This window comes from Lemur catta, chromosome 18 (assembly GCF_020740605.2).
Source record: "Lemur catta isolate mLemCat1 chromosome 18, mLemCat1.pri, whole genome shotgun sequence".
In the NCBI taxonomy this organism is placed as follows: domain Eukaryota; kingdom Metazoa; phylum Chordata; class Mammalia; order Primates; family Lemuridae; genus Lemur; species Lemur catta.
Genome location: NC_059145.1, coordinates 27078286 through 27103283, shown reverse-complemented (window position 1 = coordinate 27103283; position 24998 = coordinate 27078286). Strand labels below are relative to the sequence as shown.

General features: G+C 40.2%; 1 protein-coding gene across 3 annotated transcripts in view; it reads right to left on the bottom strand.

The window, feature by feature from the left end:
* The window catches only part of PRICKLE2 (prickle planar cell polarity protein 2), a 353356-nt gene that overhangs the window by 68403 nt on the left and 259955 nt on the right, over window positions 1-24998 (bottom strand). For all 3 annotated transcript variants that reach the window (XM_045530689.1, XM_045530686.1, XM_045530687.1), the window contains exon 2: window positions 21056-21239. In XM_045530689.1, coding sequence (XP_045386645.1) covers window positions 21056-21199 — 144 coding nt within the window. In that variant the 5' untranslated portion in view covers window positions 21200-21239. The remainder of the gene's footprint in view (window positions 1-21055; window positions 21240-24998) is intronic.

Sequence of the window (24998 nt, the reverse complement as noted above, 5' to 3'; positions counted from 1 at the left end):
GCTAGAGTGAGTGCCATGGCATCAGCCTAGCTCACAGCAACCTCAAACTCCTGGGCTTAAGCGATCCTACTGCCTCAGCCTCTCGAGTAGCTGGGACTACAGGTATGCACCACCATGCCTGGCTAATTTTTTTTTCTATATATATTTTTAGTTGGCCAAATAATTTCTTTCTATTTTTAGTAGAGACGGGGTCTTACTCTTGCTCAGGCTGGTCTCGAACTCCTGACCTCGAGCGATCCACCCGCCTTGGCCTCCCAGAGTGCTAGGATTACAGGCGTGAGCCACCGCGCCCGGCCAGGCTGTTAGTATTATAATGACCTGAGTATAGTGATGCAGGATTGGTTTGGCATTTTATAAAAAACATAAAGCACCCAGGCTCTTCATATCTTTTCTGTACTCACCATCCTACACTCTCCATCCTACATGTTCATGGCATCTATTTTCAAAATTGCAAAATGGGTGCTGGAATTCCAGCATCATATCCATGCTTTAGGTCAGAAGGTGGGTAAGGGTAAGAGACAAAGGCCCATCTCCTAGTTGGAGCAACAACATTTAAAGAGATTTACTGGAGGTACTAACCAACTTCTATTTATAAACCCTTGGATAGATCTAGCTGCAAGGGAAGCCGGGCACTGTAGTCTCTACCAGGATTTTATTCTGGGCACATTGCTGCCCATTATAAAATCAAATTCTGTTAGTAAGAAAAAAGGAGACACTAATACTAGGTGACATCTAGCAAAATCTGTGTCTCCAAGTGAATATCTGAGTTTTGGGTTATCTCTTTCCTATCTGGACTCTGTAGGAGTATCCTACATGGCATCTTTTCTGTGGGTTTTCAATCATGGTTTTTAATTCTATGCCCATTTCCCCCCTCTATTATTAGTAAGTATAGTTTCAAAATATCATGCAAAACTAGTTTGAATAAAGTTTAGAAAACAACAGAAGAAATCCTAGGACCAATCAAACTTTTTAAATGTCCAAAGTGATTCATAATGATGTATATCATCTGAAGAAAGAAGTCTTTCTTCAAGAGACTGGAGCTTGCTGATCACAGGACATTGTTGGAAATCCATTTTAAAATACAGGTGATCTTTGTTTGGAGTCAGTTCACTTAAGGCACTTTCATTTCTGCACATTAAAATACATAAAGATTGAGAACTTACAGGAAAGTATGAAAACTAAGGAGCTCACTTATACATTACAAAGTATGTACTTCTGAGCTTCATGGCTACTTTTAGCCTGAGTAACTGGCCCTGCCTCGCTAAATTTCAAATGAATCATGGATATAATTATAAGAATTTGGTCTTCCCTGTTGCGAAAGGTCAAAAGATCAGTGAAGGTAATACCTTGGCCTGTGGGTTCAATGTTGCATATGGCCACAACACTCTAAATGCCTGGTATTATGCCATTTTATGGAAATGAACAGGAAAAAAGGTTTGGTTAGGACGAGCTAGATTATGCCACAATAACACACACCACCAAAATATCACTAGTGTTGCCTCACAGTTATTTTGTAAATAAAAAATTTTATTGTGGTAAAATATGTATAAGATTTGCCATTTTAACAATTTCTCAGTGTGTAATTCAGTGGCATTGAGCACACTCACAATGTTGTATGGCCATCACTACTATCAATTAACATTGCCAAAGTTTTTCATTATGCCAAACAGAAGCTTTGTGCCAATTAGGCAATAATTCCTCATTTCTCCCTCCCCTCAGCCTGGTAACCTCTAATCTACTTTCTATCTTCGTGAATTTACCTAGTCTAGATATTTAATATAAGTGGAACCATAAAATAGTTGTTCTTTGTGTCCGGCTTATTTCACTTTGCATAAGGTTTTTAAAGTTGTAGCATAGGTTGTAGCATATGTCAGAACTTTCTATTTATGGCTGACTAATATTCCACTGTATGTATATACTACATTTGGTTTATCCATTCGATCTGTTGATAGATCTTCGGTCATTTTTACTTTTTTTTTTTTTTTTTTGAGACACAGTCTCACTCTGTCCTGCAGGCTGGAGTGCTGTGGCATCATCATAGCTCACAGCAACCTCAAACTCCTGGCCTCAAGCGATCCTCCTGCCTTAGCCTCTGGAGTAGCTGAAACTACACGTACACACCAACACATTTGGCTAATTTTTTTTCCATTTTTTGTAGAGTGGGGGCCTCACATTTTCTCAGGCTGGTCTTGAACTCCTGGCCCCAAGCAATCCTCCTGCTTCGGCCTCCCAAAGTGCTAGGATTACAGGCGTGAGTCACCATGTGCAGCCCATTTTTACTTTTTGACTACTGTGAATAATGCTTCAATAAATCTCTTTGCATCTCTGTTTTCAATTATTTTAGGTATATACCCACTAGAACTGCTGGATCATATGGTAATACTGTTTAACTTTTTGAGGACTTGCCCACCAACAATGCACAAAGGTTCTGATTTCTCCACATCTTTGCCAACACTTGTTTTCCGTTTTCTAAAATTACAGCCATCTTAGTAGGTGTAAAGTGGTATCTCACTGTGGTTTTGATTTGCATTATCCTAATGACTAATGATATTGGGCATCTTTTTAAGGGCTTATTGTTAATTTGTGTATCTTCTTTGGAGAAATGTCTATTTAAGTCTTTTTGGATATTTTTTAATTGAGTTGTCTTTTTGTTGTTGAATTGTAGGGGTTCATATATATATATTCTGGATATCAAAGCCTTATCTACACCACTGTTTTATTTTTGACTCACATTATATCTTCCACGTGGGTAGGCAGAGACCCAGGCGAGGAAGGCTCCATGTTGATATATGCCTTCATGATGATGGCAGCAGAGAAAGGGAAGGTCAGAGCTGAACACTGACAATTAAATGCTTTTACCTGGATGTGATGCATGTGAATTCTGTTCACATTTCATTGGGTAAAGCAAGTCTCATGGACATCCCTAACTTTAAGGGGGGGGTGAGAAAGTACATTACTCCCTTGTGCCTGGAAGAAGAAGGAGGCAATCATTTGCGAACAGCCTTCATCCCTGCCACGATAGGGAAAGAATGGAGTGCTATGTGAGTGAGATATTACCTTTCGTACAGGTAAGTGCAGTTGATTCTCTTTATTTTTCATAGTTATGTTCTATTAATATAAAGTCACAGCAAATACCGAATTAGTGAATACTGAAGAATTGCTCCTAGGGGAAACCGAGGGCTAGGTTCCTACAAGCTTCTGGTCACAATATTTTCATTGACGAATCAATCCATAACCATGTTTCATGTGTGTTTCTGTTTAAGCACAACTTATTTAATATGTACTACTGATTCATTAATATTGAACTCAAGGCCAGCAGCACTCTAACTCATGCCTGACTGAAGATTATCTAGCATACACATTTTCTCCAAAAAGTATATTCACAGCCTTCTTGCCCTTAGAAACATTAGACAGTGCTTCACTATACTTGGGACCATTTTAAACCATTATACTTGGGATCCACTATACTTGGGACCATTTGAAATCACCAACAAAAAGCAAAAAAAAAAAATTGCAAAAAAGTAGCGCTAAATAGACCACTGTTCTATTCAGTCTGGGAGCTGAAACTAGAAGGTAGAACATCACCTTGTTCTACCTCAGCTGGCCATGTGAGCATTGGGTGACTCAAATCTTTCACCCCTCTGTGTATGTGTGCTAATGGCCATGCTACAAGTATTGATTTGGGGGTTACAAATAAATTTTGGCAAGTAGGTGAATTTGCAAATACAGAATCATGAATAATAAGGATAAATAAATTAGAACCTATTTGATCTGCTCAGGAGCAAAGGGCTGAGCCAGGATATAAGTTTGAATCTGACTTTAAAGCTCATTTTCTATCCATTTTACCACACTGTCTCCATCAACTAGTCACAGGATTACAGTCTACCCTACGTATTTGATGAGTCAAGGAGCAGCACAATCATAGGTCATTCTTCAAGCTTGTGGTTCCTGCTAGAACCTTGAATAATAAGCAGACTAGAGTGGCTCCTTAACAGTGAAAGCCACGTGGATAAGTTGGAACTCCAAAGAAGGCAGGGATCAGGTACATTATTTAGTAATGTGTCTGCTCTGACTGTTGTGTGCCTACGTTACGTAACAAGGACCACATGAACTGGCTCAGGCTTGACAAATGTTTTTCCCTTGGGGTCTATGTGAGAGAAGTTAATGTGCTCAGGTTCATCCCCAACAAAGTCCACATGGTCCTTGAAGGGACATCACCAATTCCTAAGAGTTACTTATTTTGTTTTATTTTAATTTAATTTAATTTAATTTAATTTAATTTAATGTATGTGTTTATTTTGTGGTAAAATCCATATAATGTAAAATTTACCATTGTAACCATTTTTCAGCGTATTAAGTACACTGTATTATGTACAACCATCATCATTCATCTCCAGAACTTTTTTCATCTTCCCACACTGAAATTCTGTACCCGTTAAATGCTAACTTCCCATTCTCCCCTTCCCCAGCCCTTGGCAACCACCATCCTCCTTTCTATCTCTATGAATTTGACAACTTGACAGTGATTTTTACTATGTGTTGGGACCAAATGTTCTTCTGTGGTAACACTTCTCTGAAATTATGGTCAAAATCAGTGGGGAAAAAATGAGTTGGACAATATGTCTATACTTACATGTAAGTCCTTTTATAAGCAATTTCCCTTCTGTTTTTAATAAGATAATTAAAGATCACAGGCGAGATGCTGGCCTCAGCCATTAGACAATATAACAAATGAAAGGATCTAAAAATTCAGTTATTCATTGTGTTTCCATTGAGAAGACCCATGAGATAAATCACCACTGGTAATTGGGCAAGTTATTTCTTCTGAATTTTCAGTCTTGGGACATTAACTCTGTTGTATCTCACAGATCACAGAATTCCTATTATCCAGTACATCTTCCTAGCTCACGACAGGGTCTTCCGATCGCTCTAGAAGTGGCGTAAGCAGCACCCAAATGTGTTAGCCAACATCGTGAGAGAAGAGAACTCAGTATCAACTATGTTCATATCCAAAAATAGGCAGCTCTTCAGAATCCCAACATTCCCAAAATCTAGTCTAAAACAGTGCTTATCCTCATGCTATCATGGTCTTCATCCAACAAACTATTATGAGGTTAGCCAAGGACACTGCCAAGCTGTTCTAGTACCCTTTAGACTTGGTTTTCTGTTATAATTATCTCCTTTCCCTTTGTGGCCTATAGCATTCTTCACCCTTGTTTTAGTTATGAAAGCTTTTTAAAACTCTTTCTGGAACCAGGCAGGAAAAGGATGAAAAAGCAAAAAAAAAAAAAAATCTTAACTTTACTCATACATATTTAGGAAGTAACCTATGAAAATGGAGAGTTTTAGAATCAGTTCCTATGTGTGTTAAATAAAGGGAGCAACGATGTGTGCAAAGTAATAGACATAAAATAGTCCTAAAATGATTACTATTGATATGATTCTGCTTTAAAGAGGAACTATCCAAAATTATATTTTACTTCAGCTCTAGTGAATATGAACTCAAGGTCAGGGGAGGTGACTCAGAAGGATATTGAGATGGAGGATATTTCAGATGAGAGGAAAAATCTTGCATGAGTAATTTAAGACGTGGTATTAAAAAGTGTGTCATATAAGATCACTATCACATTTACATGGAAGACAGAAACTCTGAAAAACTGGAGCTTTGTTAAAATGAAGAAAGTGGAAAGCAAGGCATTGAGTATAGCAGGTGTAAAAGCCCTGAGGCTACAGGAAGCCTGAGGTATTGGAAGAGTAATGCTATGGTCTGAATGGGCCCCGTACCAAATTCGGATGTTGGAAACGTAATCTCCCATGCAACAGTACTGGGCAGTGAATTCTTTTGGGAGGTGCTTAGGTCATGAGGGCTCTCCCCTCACGAACAGATGAATGCTGCTATAAAGATGGCTCGTGGGAGTCGGTCTGCCCTCTCCTGCTCTCCTGCCATGTGGCAACGTAGCATTCATTCCCTCTCTTGTCCTTTTGCCTTTCACTGTATGAGGATGCAGCAAGAAAGCCCTCACCAGATGTCAGTGCCTTGATCTTGGACTTCCCAGACACCAGAACTGTAAGAGAATAAATTTCTGTTCTTTATAAATCACCCAGTCTCAGGAATTCTGTTATGGAAGCACCAAATAGACTGGGACAAGTGGCAAAAGATCCAGTGTGGCTAGATGTTAAGAAATAGTGGATAATCACTCTGACAATAGAAATATATCCTACAGCTTTCTACCAAGCAAAGGAAAATGAGAAAAACTGGGAGGGCTTCATTAAAAAATAGAAGTCAAGGAAATAGGAAAAAAGATAGCAAACAGAAAAGAATGTGGTAGGAATGATTATGGAAGTTCTCATAATAAATGTAAATATATTATGCCTATCAATTAAAATATAGATTATCAATTTGAATTAAAAACAAAAATACAATATCCATCATGTGTTGCTTACAGAGTCCTACTTAAAATAAGACCATAAGGAAAGGTTGAACATAAAAGAATAAAAAAAGTACAGTCTTGCAATTACTCACCTAAAGAAAACTACTGTACAATGTTAATATTATACAAACCAGAATTTAAGCAATTATAATTAGGAGGGGAAAAAAGAGATGTTATAATTGATTAATAGATCTTTCGTCATTTCAAAATTATTAGTGATACAATTTGTTGACCACTTTTATAGTAGCCACCAGTTCACTATTTGTACTCCTAGAAAATATTTACGTAGTTGTTCATAAACTTTCATGAACTGTAAACATTATTTTCATGTTAAAATAACTGCAAAAACATATTAAAAGGGATGTTACAACAGAAAAGAAATAATCTGTCAAAATTATAGAATAACCATAAATTTGTAGGCCTCCAAAAATATAGCCTCAAATATATAAAGCAAAAACAGAAATACAAGGAAAAACAAATCTATAATTGCAGTGAAAGATTTTAAGATGTATCTATTAGGCACTGACAGATCAAAAAGACAAAAATTATGAAGGCTATAGAGTATATCACATCGATAGCAATTATCATTCATGAACTCTATCATCTTTCCTCTAATAATTTGGAAACACTGCCTTATTTATTCTTTATAATTGAAAGAAAATATTTTCCATCTTTATCTTTCAGATGGGAAACAGAAGCGAGAAGATGCAATGCAACCTGGTCAAGGTCACTTGACCACTGTTTGAAACCAAACTTTTCTGATCCATAACTCTTTCCACACTCGAATGTTCCCTTTTCTGCACCGTCTACATTCCTTAGGCATTTCCCCTGATGTCTTAAGCAGAAGAGCGGTGAGTAAATTACCTGGCTCTCTAAATTCTGGCTTGATGCAATAATGGGCAAGTCATATACTTTCTTTGAGATTCTTTTCTTAAGTATCAAATCCAAGGTTTGTCCTTAATAATTTCTGTCCTGTCTTATTTTGCTTATAGTCTAGATTTCTATAGTTCTTGCCCTCACCATCTTTGGACAAAAACTTCAGACTTAGATCTCAGTTTTGATTGTCCAGATAGGCCTTACTAAGAAAAGTGTTTTCACATCAATTGGCCTTTATAGTCAGTAAAAATATCTAATGTTTCTTGAAATGCCAGATACTGATTAGGTGCTCTATAATTCAGGAACCATTACTATCTTCACTTTATAGATGAAGAAGAATGACCTCACCAAGGTAAAATCACTGGCTCCATTTATAAATACAGCCAGAGAGAGTGGCAGAGCTGAGTCAGGCCCCAGGTGTGTCTCATGCCACAGTAAGGGCTTTTAATTACTATGCTTGGGAAGGACCATTCACTGACCATATTTTAGCAGAGCTGTTTCTCATTGCATATTGACCACCCAGATGAATTCTTGACTATTCACACAGCAATGGGACCCTGGAGAAGATGGATGTTTCAAAACCATGTGCAAGCCCAACCTCAAATTTATCCACACCATTTGACCCTCTTCCTCAATAAACATGAATAATAGAGTTGTCAAGTAGTTGGCAAAATTAGTTAGTTGGCATTTCAGCTCCTTCCCCTGGCTGCCTCTCTGCCCAAGGCTACGATGCTTGCAATGATTTACAGAATGATGGAAGAGGAAGGAGAGAACAAAAAAGGCCCAAAGTGTTCACCATCTTGACCATCAATCCTGCGGAAATCATAGCATCCCTCACCAAATACTCGAGGCCAGTGAGGATGGAGACATCACCTCTTTTTCCTAACTCCATTTGGCAGGAGTCAGAAAAGAGGTTTCCCGGAACCCCCAGATTGTAGGTAAGTTGGTATTTACAGACCCTCCTAGGGTGCTGCTAGACTTTTTGGTACCTTTACTTAGAGTAGAAAAAGACAACCTCCCAACTATGAATTAGAAAGAGTCAGTCTCCAATCTAGGCAGATGGAGTCCTGCATCACAGCCAGGTAAGCTGCAAGCCACCTTATGTTAAATAAAATGTATTCCTTCTTCTTGGAGTCCTCATAGCCCAGGTGAATATCAGCTTCCAATCACTGGGCCGGGCACCTTTGTGAAATGCACAGATTGTAGGACTGCATGTGGCAGTCCTGATCCCTGTTCCAGCTAGCGGCCTATGAACTTATCCCTCTGAATCAGGAAAGGCAGGTTCAGAACCCACTGAAATCATTGGCTTCCCTTAGCAAGATCTGATCCCTGAGTTTTAATCAGTCTTTCTCATTGCCATAGCAACAACAACTGTCATCGTTATTTACCGAGTGCCAACTACATGTTAGGCGCCGTACTTGGGAACTTACGGAGATGATGAAATGAGCCAGTCTGTGGAACTGATTTTTTAGCACCATCCATCTGGATGTTGATGAGTTTCTGCCCCAAATATCCTTTTTATTGTTCATAATTAACACTAAGCAGCTCTTTCTTGACAGTAATTGGCCAAAAGGCTTAGTTACTTCCTGAGGTAACTTACAAAGCCTTAGGAAGACTCCACCATTGACATGGGGGTGGGGAGATGCTCATCTTCCTGTTTGCTAAAAAACAATTTCATTCATTCATTCACTCAATCACTTTATGGAGGTATTTGCTATATAATAAATCACACATATTTAAAGTATATGCTTGGATAAGTTTCAACGTGTATATGTATGTGTGTGTGTATATATATATCCATGAAAGCATCAGCATAATCAAGATAGCAAACACAGCTAACACCCCCAGAAGTTTCCTTGGTCTTGTGTCATTCCTCCCTCTCACTCCTCACACCTCCTCCATCCCCAAGCAACCACTGATCTGGTTCTACCACTATAGATTAGTTTGCGTTTTCTAGAGTTCTTTGTAAATGAAATCATATAGCATGAACTTTTTTGGTCTGGCTTCTTTCACTCAGAATAATGACTTTGAGATTTTGATTCATTTTGTTGCATATAACAATGGTCTGTTCCCTTTTACCACAGAGTAACAGTCCACTCTATGATTATGGCACAATTTGTTTATCCATTTACCTGTTGGTGAACAGTTGGCTTGCTTCCAATTTTTGACTATGCAAAAGAAAATGAAGAGCAGCCACTTTTAAAGCCCCAATGTTTAAAGCCTCGTCTCACTTAATCCTGACAACTATGTTGTAATATAGCAATGACATCATGATTTTTCAGATGATGCATAGAGGTGAATTGACTTGGTCAGCATTAGAAAGCAGCATGGCTGAAATTTGAACTCAGAGCTAGTTATCATGAAAGCTTACACTCTTGACCACTATGAGCCCAGAAGGACAGGTCCACAAAAGAAGCCATGGGAGGCCAGCACAGAGCTGGAAGTCTGCATGGGTCTTCCATGAAGAGAGACTTTCTACATCCACTACCTGTGCATGACTCCAGGCCACACGAAGCAAAATATAAAGACTGGTGTTGGAAAGCTCCAGTTTTCCTCCGGCCCTGGAAAATTGCCACACTGAAATCATACCTATATTAACAGCCTGGACACGGGTACTTAATAAACAACTGTCGAATGAATAAATGGCTGAATGTACAAATGAATAAATGAATGGAACCAGGTAGATAGATGGAGGAAGGAAGTTAGTCATTTGTTGACTTGATGGTGGATTCATCCAACCATCCCATGAAATCACTCAAAATATCTCCTGAGTCATAAGGCAGAGCAGATCATCTTGGTAGTACATCAACTCTCACACCGGCCTACAGTGAAGACTGCTCCGTCGGCAGAAAGGGTGTGCAGCTGTGAATTTATGCAGGAAGTCCAAGTCAGAGGCCCACTCCCAATCTTTAGGACCCCAGAGTGAATTTACCGTAAAGGTCGGAGCCATCTGTCTTGAAAGCTGGGAGCTCCGCTTGCAGGTCTCCCTTGCCGTGTTTGCAAATGAGCCTTGGCGTCTCCGGGCCTCACATTCTGCACGTGAGCCTTGACAAGTCCCTGCTGGTGGAATCTGGCCACGTTGCTGCTGACTTCATCTGGCAGAGGCCCTAAAGCCTGGGAACCCAGGTTCTAGTCCCATCTCTGACAGCTCCGTTGAAAACAAGTTTATTAACAGGCAGTTTTATTGAATGCTGCACACACAGGCATATTTCTCATTGCCATCTGATGACATCAGTGCCTTTCTGGAGCCAAGATAAACACAGCGTCGTCCATGTGACTGGCTTCCCAAGAACAGTGAGGTAGCTTGCTTGGGGGCCTCCTCCTGCCCCCTTTTTGCCTCCCCTCTCCACCCATCTCTCAAACTGCATTGAAAACACTGGGGTGGGGGACAGTGAAGGCTAAGTAGGAGATGCAGCTTAGGGGAAATTTAATCCAATTCAAATGGAGAGGCGTGCATCTCACTGCACCATAAAATTCCATTTTGAGCTCAGCATGGGCTGATGGAATAATGAAATGAAGACAACACTCTGCAAATGGTTGGCGAGTCTAATGACAATTTTTAGAGGGGCCATTAGATTGTACACTCCCTCCCTATGAGCCCAAACCACCCAGCAGGCCTTGAGAGATGAACCACTTTGTCATTCTTCTCTCCCTTCCCCCCGCATCTGCCAGCCTCTGTCCCTCCTGGTATAAATAGCTTCTCACATAAAAAGAGCAAACTGTCAGTAGCGCCAGTAGTGAATGGTAAAGCCGGATGGCTGGCACTGTGGCCCCAGCCCAGGGGTGGTGATTCACAGCTGTATAATTCACAGTCCTGCAGTAACAGCCACCAGAGCGTGCTCTGGGTTAACAGGCCCAGGAGGGAGCTGAAGAAGCAGGACCAGTGAAAGGCTTTTCAAAGCATCTTGAGTTCTCCTTTAGCAGCCTTCTGTTGAGGTGATATCCAGGCCATGTCAGTCCTGGGAAGGACAGGCAAGAAGCCACAGATGGAGTGGGGCAGCTTCAGGGGCTCACCCTCCATTAGCTCTGCACGCAAATCTGCTCCAGGGTCGTGAAGATTCAGACAATGATGGTGCTGATGACAGCAGCTACCACTGGATGAGGACCTATTATGTGTCAGCATTCACCTGTCCTCTTTATAGAGATTAATTCACTTATTCTCCACAGCTAATTTAGATGTGGGCATAAGCATTCCCATCTTACAGACAAGAAAACTGAAGCTCAGGGTGCCCACGGTTACACAGCTGTTCAGCGGTAGAGTCAAGATGTGGCCCCATGTATTCCCAACAAGGTGGTTTTTCCATTACCCAGCAGTAGTGGCTCTCAAATGCTGACATGCAGCAAAAACACCCGAAGGCTTTGCTGAAACAGATTGCTGGGCACCACCTCCAGAGTTCTGGTTCCATAGGTTTGGGGCCAGGCCTAAGAATCTCTATTTTTTTTTTTAGCAAGTTCCCAGGTGATACTAATGCTACTGCTACAGGGACCTCATTTTGAAAACTACTGGACTAGGCTGATTAAACCTGGGTCCTCTAACCATCATTCCACGTAAGAGCTCAAAGGTCACCATTGCAGAGAGGCTCTTCTTAACCATCCGATCTAAAGTAGATTCTCTAAATCAGGGGCCTGTAGGTCAAATCAGGCCCATTGCCTGTTTTTGTAAATAAAATTTTGTTCCCTGGCTTTGCCCATTCATTGACCTATTGTCTATGACTGCTTGCTTTCGCACTACCACATCAGACTTGGATATTTTTCCAAGACTGTATAATCTGTGAAGCCTATAATATTTACCATCTGGCTCCTTACAGAAAAAGTCTGCCAACTCCTTGCCCTCAATAACATCACCCCTTTTTACTGCTTTGCTAGTACACGTCACTCTCTGAATGTGTCCTGTTCATTCAGTTGGTAATTTGTCTGTATCCGCCACTAGACTGGCAGCTCCGTGAGGGCAGGGGCACTTGTATGCTTGTTCACAGCTGTGCCCCAGTGCCTAGGGGAGAGCTTGGCACAGAGTCAGCACCCAAAACTTGCTGAGTGAAATTCACTATTGAGTGCCCAGGTACATGACACTGAATCAGGAACACGAGAGCCCCTGGGGGAAGCACAGTAAAGCCAGGATGCGAGAGTGGGAAGAGCCTCAGATAAGCAGGGATTTACTGATTGGGAAAACAAGTCTTTGAAGGCAGGGCCCTGCTGCTTCCTGCAGTGGTGGGGAAACGGGGGTGGGGAAACGATGAATTCCTTAGTCACCACAGCCAACCTGGCCAACCTCGGATTAGGAGAAATGTCCTGCCCCTAAGAATGAAAGAGCCTTGTGTGGCGCATGCTGCTCCCCTCCTCCTACACACGCCAGATCTGCTTTCCTGGACCTGACATCCCAGGTGGAGTACTGTGGCTGTGGAAGAGGCAGGAGGGGAGCAGGCAGAGCCCAAATAGGCACTGGAGTCAGACGGAGGGCCCGGCTCTGCCTCTCTCCCACTGGGGCATCTTGGCCAAGTTTCTGATCCCCTCTGAGCCTCAAGGTATTCATTAGAAAAATGGGAGATCTTGTACCAAGGGTTAAAAATGATTGTGCCGGGCGCGGTGGCACACACCTGTAATCCTAGCACTCTGGGAGGCCGAGGCGGGTGGATCGCTCAAGGTCAGGAGTTCGAGACAAGCCTGAGCAAGAGTGAGACCCCGTCTCTACTGAAAATAGAATGAAATTATCTGGCCAACTAAAAATATATACAGAAAAAATTAGCCAGGCATGGTGGTGCATGCCTGTAGTCCCAGCTACTCGGGAGGCTGAGGCAGGAGGATCGCTTGAGCCCAGGAGTCTGAGGTTGCTGTGAGCTAGGCTGACGCCACGGCACTGACTCTAGCCGGGCAACAGAGTGAGACTCTGTCTCAAAAAAAAAAAAAAAAAAAAAGATTGTTTATTCACATAACATCTATGTATAGAATGCCCAGCATAATTTTCGGCACTGAGCATACAGTGGTGAACGAGACAACCTGTGTCTTCCTCTACCAGATTCTCATTTTAAAAGGCAGGGCAGACAACAAAAGGGGTAGACGTAAATGAATGTATGGAGAGTACCCACTATGAATTCACCATATGGAAAGTCCCTCTCTAGTCTCCTTTGAATGGGGGCTCTCTGGTGCCCTCTCTGCGCCTGCAGGCAGAAACATCAAAGGGACGGGCAACTGGGCACCTCTGATTTCCCAGGAGCAAACATGGCAGAGGGACCTTCCTGCCTTCCTGTCCATGGATGCCTTGGCAAGAGCTGGGCACTGCATGGGCTCCATCCATTCTCCCCAAACTCTTTGCATACAGAGTTGCTACTGACTTCATTTCACTTCTAAGCTTTGCTCTAATGAATACTTTAACTTCTCTAACAAACCTGATCTTTGCATAGCAGGCTTCTTCAGTAGCAGCTCAAATACCACCTCCCCAGAGAGGCTGTCCTGACCAATCAGTCTAAATTAGCCAATCCTTCCCGCACTCAGTCCACATCCATGGTCTGAGAAGCTGTTTTTTTTTTTTTTTTTCATAGAATAGATTAAATGAGATTTAACTTGCAAGGCACCTAGGGAAATATCTGGCACATGTAAGAATTCTTTAAATGTTTATATCATTATTGTTAATATCATTGCGCTTTTTAAAAAAATCACTATCTGAAATTATCTTGTTCCTTATTTATTTGTCTCTAGCCCCCTTATAACTACAGTGCTGAAGAAACCTTAATTACCTTGTTTATTGTTTTATCTGGCCAATCCCCAGAATATAGCCTGACACATAGAAATACACAATAAATATCTGTTGAGTAAGTGAATGAGTGAACAACAACAACAAAAAAGCCCAATGGCCATTCCTTTATCACAAAATTTTCCAGCATACTCTCTGATTCATCACTTACACCATCTATCCTTAGGGGGAAAACCTAGTGGAGTGCCACCAAGAAGCCCACTGCCTGGCCATTAGAGACAGGTGCTAAAGAGGCTTCAAGTGGCAAAGAGGCTTAATCAAGGAGCCTCCTGCTGACCTGTTGATCCCCCAAGAGATACGTGTAGAATATTCTTCTTTGTGGAAAGACTGTCTTTGTACTCCGTGCAGCCTCAGAGAACTCCCAAAGGGCTCACTCTTCCCAGGTCTGGGAACTGTGATGTTGCAGGAGATCTCAGGCACCAAGCAAGGTGGGTGGCGGAGCTCAGTTCTTCGGCATACAGCCCCGAAGCCTGCTTGGGGCACTAGAGAATTCAGTCGGGTGGCCCTGTGTGGACCCGTGTCTAGGCTGCTCGGGCTCATTGAAGCCGGAGAACCTCACTGAAATGAAGTTGCATCTTTATAAAAATCCTGCAGCAGAAAACCTGGGCAACAGAAAGCCTCCCATCTTGGCAGAATTAAAAATTCCTTTATTAAAACCCTTTGAGAAGGCTGAGAAGGCATCTAGGATTCTGGAAAATCCTGTGCTTCCCCATCCCCACCTAACCTCCCTCTTTCCCGCACAGCCAAATGTTCCTCTGCCCCTCTTTGTGCTGACTCAGGGCAATAGTCATCAGCTAGTCACTTACTACTATCTCACAAGAAAGACGGGAAGGAAACACCTGCTTTATTGAGCAACTTCTATGCGTAGACAAGGCACCAGGAGCTCTAATGTACTCCCTCAGTGGGGGCCAGATCAGCCCCGTGAGCTCCAGGTCTAAGAGAGTGCGCTCCAGGGTCAGGCTGTCTGAGATTGAATCTGTCTCTGCTACTGATCAGCTATGTGATCTTGGGCAAGGTATTTAACTTCTGTGAGCTTTGCTTTACTCACTTCTACAGTGGAGACAGGAATAGTAACTACCAAATCAGATTGTTATAAGAACTGGCATAATGCATGCAAAGTGTTAAAAATAGTGTTCAATGAAAGTTTAATAACTTTCTCCATCATCATCCTCATCATCACTAAGAGGAAACTGAGGCTCTAAGAGGTTCAACAACTTTCCTGAGGTCAGAGTGATGAGGCGGTGGCCAGATCTGCCTGACTCCAGAAGCAGGGCTCTTCCCACTGGGACATATTGCTTCCTCCTCATACCGTGATTCCAGTGGGCTCCCCAGATTTGGACTGGGACACAAATGGTGCCCGGGTTCGGAAACACAGTGGACTTCTGCCAGACCCTCTGCTCCTCCCAGGCGGCTCCAGACCCCAAATCTTGGAGCTGGTGTTGTTGCCTCAGGTTTGCACTGGAGCACAGTCCTTTGCACGATGCCACCCTCTGCAATCTAAGAAAACTCTGAAGCAGTTGAGATGGTTAGGGGAATCTGCTTAGAACACATACTTTTAGGAGAAGCAGAAGGAATGGGAATCACTGATAGAGAATAATCTTTAATGTAGAAAAAACTGTAACAGACTTTTATCTTTTCAGGGTGACGCAATCCTGAGCATTTCCAGTTCTGCAGAAGATCCCTGTCATCTGCCTGTCTCTTAAATATTTGTTGCCATGTGTCAGGTGCTGTGCTAGGCACTGAGGGGGTTCCTAAAGAACAAAGCAGGCAAGATCCCTGCCCTCCTGGACCTTAAAGCAAAGTGGGGGAGCCAAATGTTAAATCGTTATACTAGTATCTGGTTACAAGTTTGATAAGCATTAATAAGGAAAAATACAGAGTCTGCTACAAAGCATGTAACTGGGGACCTAATCTTGTATTAGGGGCTGGTCAAAGAAATTCTTTAAGGAGATACATTTAATCTGATACCTGGTGGATGAGTAATAGTCACTAAAAGTCAAATGAAGAATTTTATATACTCACAATAGAGATATTTGAGTTTCACAACACTCAGAATCAACTTATTCATCCCCATCTCTGAGTAGTGTCAGATGTTCCATTTTACCATATATGAGAGAATGCTTTGAAAGCCAAAAATTGGGCAATTACTCCTGATATCTACTATTCATCTTCCCTGTGATAGTTTGAAGTGACAGTTGAGTGTTCTGGACAAGTAATCAAATTGCCACTTTTTTTTTTCTGTGCAAAAACACCATTAAGGACAAGGTAAAATTACTAAGCTTTGGAGACTAAGGATTTGGAGATATTGATATTTGAGGATGCTCCAAGAACACTTCGAGTATCCAAAACGTCAAGGACATTCACTCAGGAGAAGCAATCTGACGGCCTCTTCAGATTTTCATGGAGTGGCCAGGAGGAGAACTAATAGAAAAAACATATCCATGCGTATTCGATGAAGGCTATCCACCCGGACGATGCACTAGTTACAACCTTTCCAGAGGGCACTTTGGCATAACGACATGTTCAAATGTGAGCACTCCACCTCTAGAAATTATGCTTAAGGAAAGGAGCAGCACATATACAAGATGCAAGATACATAGGGTTAGTTAGCTGTTGCTGTCCTGAAATACAGAGGAAAAGTGCCAACAATGCAAATGGCCAAAAATAAACCTTCAGCTCCATGGTGCTCAATAATGGTACTCTTGGCATTTGGGATGGGTCAATCCTCCTTTGTGCAGGATCATCTGGCACGTTTAGGATGGTTAGCATCTCAAGGCCTCACCCATATGCTAGTGGAGTCCCCCAGTCATTGAGACAACGATTGCCCCCTTCCCAAACAAACATTTCCAAATGCCCCCTGGTGGTGGTGGTACCACTCTGGATTAGAAACTATCAACAGAGAACTATCCATCCATTACAAAGGATAATCTGGATTGAAACATACTGATGCAGAAAAATGTTAACAATATATGAAGTAGAAAAAACAAGTCAGGATAAGTGGTGAACACTGAAACAAAAACAGAAATGTGCTCCTATGTGCACAGATACTTGAATATACATGCAAAAAGGTTGAAAACAATTTTCCTTGGGTGGTAGAATTCTGAGTGATTTTTACCTGCTTTCCTAGGGGTCTCATATTTTCTTTCTTTTTTTAACGAGCAAGTCTTCCCTTTATAAAAGTGGAAAAAGTGATTTCCACTTCGGGGACCAAAAAGGTGAGCTGCCACAGCCTGCTCCTCCTACCGCTCCCATTCGTGTTTCGATATAGTGAAGGTGGTGGGATCTGCCTCAGAGAGCTGGAGCCTCAGCTCGAGCAGCGTGGCATCACCGCCTTTCACCCCGCTGAATACCCAGCCGTGTTACAAGGCAGCGGCTGCCATACCCAAACTAGAACATGGTAGGTGCTCAACAAATTGCTGCTAAATTGAGTCATCCTTTTTTGTCTTGATTGGTTTAGAATTTTGCTGAGATATCCTCCAGCTTGTAACACCACTTTCACCCAGTGGTTCTCCTATTCCCCAGGTACTGTGGGCAATGTCTGGAGACATGTGGTTACCAAAACTGGGAGATGCTACTGGCATCTAGGGTGTAGGAGCCAGGGATGCTAAACATCCCACAATGCATAGAACAGCTTCACAACAAAGAGTTATCCAGCCTGAAATGTTAATAATGCTGAGGTTGACCAATCCTGCTCATTATTTGCCTTTTTATGGCTTGTTAATTAGTTTTCTAATTCTTCCTGGAGTATTGTCTACTGTAAATGTATCGCCATAGCTTCTCTAAGAGCTAGAGTATACACTATTAACTGTGTGAGTTCAAAGTGAAATTAGAGCCTTAAAAATGACTTCAGGTGAAGCACAATTGCTCACACTCGTAATCCTAGCACTTTGGGAGGCCAAGGCAGGAAGATTGCTTGAGGTCAGGAGTTTGAGACCAGCCTGAGCAAAAGCAAGACACAATCTCTACAAAAAATAGAAAAAATTAGCCAGGCGTGGTGGCGCGTGCCTGTAGTCCCAGCTACTCTGGAGGCTGAGGCAGGAGGATTGCTTAAGCCTAGGAGTTGAAGGTTGCAGTGAGCTATGATCAATGCTACTACACTCTAGCTGGGATGAGACAGCAAGATTCTATCTCAGAAAAAAAAAAAATGACTCTGGACATTTCCCTGTCCTGCAACCAGGGATCTCTGGATGACATTAAACATCTTATTTGGAGTGAGCAGAGGCAAAGGATATGAACTACTTTTCTGATTAGTTTTCAATCCAGTAATTAGAAATCACAAGACAAATGCATTTCTTGTCTGGCATCATCTGTTATTTATCATTTTCACACTATTTTTTAAAGATTGGGTTTTGAAGTTATTGAGTTTTTATAAAATTAAATGTCTATATTCAAGAATACTTCCCTAAATGGTTGTGACTTTCATTTGCATTATATTTAATTGAAGTCATTTCTTGGAAGAAATAGAATAACAATATCACCTGAAGGTATATTATCAACCCCAGGATCAGGGAGTAAAATGAAAGGTTTCTATGAAGAATGAAAGCACATTACTCTCAACCCTAACTAGTCTTTAATACTTTGCCTCCAGCACAAAGCAATTTTAAATTCACTATAATTTCTCTTGATAGAAAAATGGTTTTTCTCAAATCATGGACAACTAACATGATATTAAACATCAGGATTTTTATTAGTGAAAGGCATTTAGGGACTCAAATTTTTCTAATCTTAAAGCATACAAGACAGCTTTTTAAAAAACCTTTAAATTTTTAACATAAATAGTTCTTTAAGTAATAGACTTTAAAAGATCTCATAATTTAAAAATTTAAAGTTCATTTCTTTCCTGCAACATGACCAGTTCAAACACCTTTAATATAGACTCATATTTTATTAGGCAAAATATAAAATCCTTCAAATAGTTTCAGAAGATAGTCTCTCTCCGGAGAGCAATTTTCCTTTCTAATCATCTGTGTCATATAGGTTTGAGTAAGTATAGGGAATAGAGAAAACCATCCACAGAACAATAGAATTATTAGAGGTGGGACTACCCTTTCATTTGGCACAATTCAAACCACTTGTTTAATAGCATTAATCATCTTCTTTCAAAACAAATTAAAGAAATTTCAGTTTTATGCTTCCCAAAGACATTCCTTTTAGATGCGTCAAGTGGCTTCCAAAATACCATAAGCACTCACTTTTGGAATTGGTGAATTTAATCAAGACCCCAGCTTCTGCGATTGTCTGTTCTTTGGGGTCACTATGGGTAGAGATGAGCACATCATAGAATGATGTTCAACGGTCTTAGAGAAGAATCTACTTAAGCTGGGAACTAAAAACAGCTTAACTTTGGAAGATTAAGGGAAAGATGGGCTGCTTAGAAGTTGTTGGAAATGTGGTTACGAAGAAAAAGAAACAAGCTCACAGATGTATCTAGGTGTGAAAATACCCAGCTCAAGTGCTGGCGGTAGAATGGAAATGTCAAACAAAGGTATCCAGTCAACCACCACCTCAGCTGAGTGTCCAAACTCATTCCAATCCTCTCATTCTTCTCAAACTAATTCTTTAATAATGCAATCTTAACTAAAACAGAAGAAAGGAAAGATGTAACCTTAACCCACAAACTGGGAGAAAGCACTCATTTCTTCCTGCTAATAACCTAGCACAGAACGACCTTCAGTTCTCATGAAGATTTTTTTTTGTGAGTGTTTTGATTCTAATTTATTTTCTCCTCTGTAGTAAGAATTAGAACAGAGATCACACAACTAAAGTGCCTGTAGGGTTCAGGAAGGTAACACAAAAGGATGACACAGACTTCGTGGAGACTTGGGGAGATGGAATTTTGTCTACAAGGAATGGCCAGCACTCAACTCCAGCCTATTACATCCTTGTAGAAATAAGACTCCAGACTCTCAAATTTTAAAGACATAAATAGGAACTTTTCCGTGAAATATTTTTATTTTTAAAGTATTAGTACCTAATTAAATTTTTAAACAATATCTTGCTGGCTAAACAAATCCTACATGTGTGCCTGATTTCATCTGCCTATTTGCAACCTCAGTATTAGAAGAAGACAATGAGAAATGGCTAATCAAAGAGATGATACCAGTCACCACCATTAATTTACCAATTCTTGGGTCTTCCTTAATTATGATAAAGAACTTTTCCTAAAAGCATTATCACACTTAAAGTTTCTGAGTTAAAATTTCAAGGGCTGTTTAAACTTTGAAACACTCAAAACAGAGAGAGGATCTCCAGAGAAAGAAATTTTATGTGTCAGAGGAAGGCAACAGTGGTCAAACACTTAAGATTTTGGTAGTGAGGTCTCTCAAAGCTCCCAGGGAAGACCATGAAAATACCCAGCTTAGAGAGATGATTCGAAACCAGCATGGACCTGGTGGAAGAGAAAATTCCAAGTACCGAGAAGTGCAAAGCAAAGGCTCTATATCACTAAGAAAATGCAGTGAAACAGAAAGAAAATAAGTTCTTTTCATTGAGCCAATAATATTTACAGCCTTTGGGTAGCGCCAAAGTATGTCAGGAAATGCCAGCGTCTTTCCTTGTAAAAGCAAGGTCAAACTTAAAATTTAAACACAGCATTTATCACTGGGAAGAATAAGGCTTCCTCTCGCTCCTGAATCCTTCACTCTCCTTTCTAAAGAATCTTAATTGTGTTAAATGTTTTAAAGATTCATGGCCAATGTAGAATTCCTCTTCTCCTCCCCTAAAATAAAGTCTCACTCTGTAATGTTTTAAAGTCAACGTTTTTGAGACACTTCTAGACAATCCCCTTAACAGTTAACAGTGGCAATATAGAATGAATTTGCAATGGATCACTCAAGGTTCAATTTCTCATTTTCCATGGGGGCCCTTGACATCTTCAACCTATTTAGCTTCAACCACTTTTCTAAGTCAAGACTCCTTCCTTTCAGACTGGACAAGGAAGGCCTGGGCAAGACAAAGATAAAAGCCCAAACCACCAACATCCTCCCATCAGGGATGGTACCTGTTCAGGCTTCAGACCCGGCGGGACCCAGGCATACTCTTCTAGGGCACAGCCCGAGTCATCATCCGAGGTCGAGTTCCTCTGGAAGTCAAACATGAGTTTGCTAATGGTCTTCTCCATCTCCAGCGGCATCGCCGTCACCATGTGCTCCTCCCGGGGACACTTGCAGTGCAGGCAGATCTTCCTGGAGGCAGCAGAGGTAGAAGGTGAGAAGGAAGGAAAAAAAAGAAAAGAAAACAAAAAGCATGTCTTCAAGAGCCTGCGAGTCATCAGCCCTTGGATCGCAAACCATAAACACATTCCTCGGCAACCAGCTTCTGACCAAGGCATTTCAAACAATGTTCCAGAGCACACCTGTCTTTGCAGAAGTCATGGTACACACACGTGAAAACAGCATGAAAGGTCAGGGGCCACCAAGTAAGCATGCTAAGGACATTTAAACATGGATCCCAATCTTCTCTTCTAAATCAATATCCCGAGAGAAATGGTAATCTATTTTGTATTTTACTAAGTAAACCACTGGATTATGAACCATGACCACAATTTCCTTGACTGTAACAACAATTAAATATACATAATAATATGCTGACCAGAAATATTACCTGCAGATTTAACAAATACTGACAACATAAAGTTTTTATAAAAGCCTTGGAAAACAGAAGTGGTTTGTGAAAGAATTATGGGTGAAATTTTCCTTAAGAAGAAGAGCAAATGTATTTTTCCCCCCACTAAATAAATCTGGCTCAAAAGATCTCATAGGAAAGACATTTTCACCTCCACTAAAGATCCTTGTAGGTTTGAAATTCTAATTAGAAACCCAAATTTTTCCTATGTTGGTGGGTTTTTTTATATACAAAAAGATCATGCATGTGAATTATTTCAAAAGGTAGCAGCCAAAGATAAAAATCTTCCAAACTGAACATTTTTCTCTTTTAAGGTTACCATCTGTTCCCTTATCCATGGCTACAGCAGTGATGAAGCAATAAATATGTTGATGTCAGCAACACAAAAACATTTCTAGCTTCCATCAATAAAATAAAAAGAGAAGAAACGGATGGAGGAGGAACATCTTAAGAAAATAAGCTATTTTATATGTACCCTTTTCTTTATTATTAGTTTCAGTAGCACCTTACAAAGGTGATGGAAGAGCCCAGAATTCTAATCTCCCACATAGGCCTGAATTTTTTGATAACAGCTTTGTTACATACGAGTCACACAGCATAAAATTCACCGTTTTAAAGTCTACAACCCACTGACTCTTAATATATTCACAGAGTTGTGAAATCATCACCACTTTCTAATTTTATAACATTTTCATCACCCCCAAAAGAAACCCAGAGCATTAGTAGGAATGTCCCATATCACTCTGCCCCCAGGCCCTAACAACCACTAATCTACTTTCTGTCTCTATGATTTTGCCCATCCTGGACATTTCATACAAATACAATCATATAATATGGGGTCTTCTGAAACCAGCTTCTTTCATACGAAATGATGTTTCAAGGTTAATCCATGCTATAGCATGTATCAATCTTTCATTCCCTTCTACCGCTAAATAATATGCCATTGTATGGAAACCACATTTTTCATTCATCAGTTGGTGGGCATTGGACTATTTCCACTTTTTGGCTTCTGTGAATAATGCTTCTCTGAATGTTTATGTACAGATTTTTTGTGTGGATATATGTTTCCAATTTTCTTGAGTATATACCTGGGAACAGAACTTCTAGAATGGCAATTTTACGTTTAACATTTTGAGGAACTGTCAAATTGTTTTCCAAAATATCTGTACCATTGTACATTCCCACTAATGAATGAGCGTTCCACTTTCTCCACATTCTTGCCACACTTGTTATTGTCTTTTTGATTATTACTATTCTAGTGGTTACAAACTGGTATGTAATTGTGGTTTTGATTTGCATTTCCCTAATGGCTAATGATGTTGAGCATCTTTTTATGTGCTTATTATATATCTTCTTTGAAGAAATGTCTATTCAAATCTTTAGTCTGTTTTTCTTTTCATTGGGTTATTTGTGTTTTAATTGTTTAGTTGTAAGCATTCTTTATAAATATTCTAGATACCAGTCCTATACCAAATATATGATTAGAAATTTTTTTCTCCCATTCTGTGGGTTGTTTTTTCACTTTCTTGGTGATGTTTATAGAAGCACAAAAGTTTTTAATTCTGATGAAGTCTAATTTATTTCTTTCTGTTGTTGCTTTTATTTTTGGAATCATATTTCAGAAACCATTGCCTAACCCTTGGTCATAAAAATTTACTTTCATATATTCTAATCTAAGAGTTTCATGGTTTTACTTCTTCCATTTAGGTCTATGATCCGTTTTGAGTTAATTTTTATATATAGCATAAGTAGGAGTCTAACTTCATTTTCATGTGGTATCCAGTTGTTTCAGCACCATTTGCTGAAAGGATAGTTTTTCCCCAGTGAACTGTCTTGGCACCCCTGTCAAAAATCAGTTGACCATAACTGTAGGAGCTTATTTCTGGATTCTCAATTCTAGTCTGTTGATCTGTATGTCCATCCCTATGCCAGTACCACATTGTCTTGGTGATTGTAGTTTTGTAGTAAGTTTTGAAATCATGAAGTATGATTCTGCAACTTTGTTCTTCTTTTAAAAAATCGTTTTGAGTCTTCTTGGTCCCTTGGATAAATTCATAAAATATGAATTTTAGGATTAGCTTGTTAATTTTTACAATAAAACCTAGGTGGGATTTTGATAGGGATGCACTGGACCTGTAGACCAATTTGACGAGTATTGGCATCTTAAACTACATTAAGTCTTCCAATCCATGAACAACCAGGATGCCTGTCCATTTTCTTCAACCTACTTTAATTTCTTTCAAGGATATTTCATGGTTTTCAGGTACACGTCTTGCACTTCTTCAGTTAAGTTTATTCCTAAGTATTTTATTCTTTGTGATGTCATTATAATTGGAATTGTCCTCAAATTCATTTTCAGATTGTTAGTGTATACAAACAAATAGTTTTTATATTGATATTGAATCATACGGTCTTGCTGAACTCATTTATTAGTTCTATTAGTTTGTATGTGTGTGTGTGTATTCTTTAGGATTTTCTATATACAAAACCATGCCATATATGAATAGTTTTACGCCTTGCTTTTCAATCTGATGTCTTTTATTTCTTTGTCTTGTCTTATTGTCCTGGCTAGAACCTCCAGTGCCATGTTCAGTAGAAGTAGCAAGGGTAAACATCCTTGTCTTGTTCCTGATCCTAAGGGACAGCGTCCAGTATTTCACCATTAAGTATTGTGTTAGCTGTGGGGTTTTTTTGTAGATGCCCTTTACCAGATTAAGGAAGTTCTCTTCTATGTTAATTTATTTTGGTTTTTTTTTAATCACAAAGGATGTTGGGTTTTGTCAAATGCTTTTTCTTCATCTATTGAGATGATTAGTTGCTTTTGTTCTTACTCTATTAATGTGTTATGCCTGAATTTTGACACAAATATGTACTTGAAGAAACCAAATCAGTTTAGTCTAGCCAAGCCAGGCTTGTCAGATTCTCCCACATCCTGCTTTTCATCAGATCGAAATATACACAGATAGAATGCACACCTCAAATCTGGTTTGCATCTCCAAACTCAAAAAAGTTCCATCCAAACCCTGGATGTTGCTTTTAAAAATAGTCAGAGCTCATTTTTAACAGTAACTGTTTAATTAATCAGCTACTGTAAATTGGTCAGGGCTGTTAGAAAGCAGTCAGATTTTCTTCCCCCAGAACTTTTCATGCCAGTTTGTGACTTAAGGGAAAAAAGTTTCCGTGTGCTTAAGCAAATTTAGCAAGCTCATTGGTGACTAATACTTTTTACTAGAAAGTCATACATTAAAAACAAAATGTAGAAGAATTTTACCATGTTCAGTTTCCAGAGTAGCCATTAATAAAACTCATTTACTCAGCAA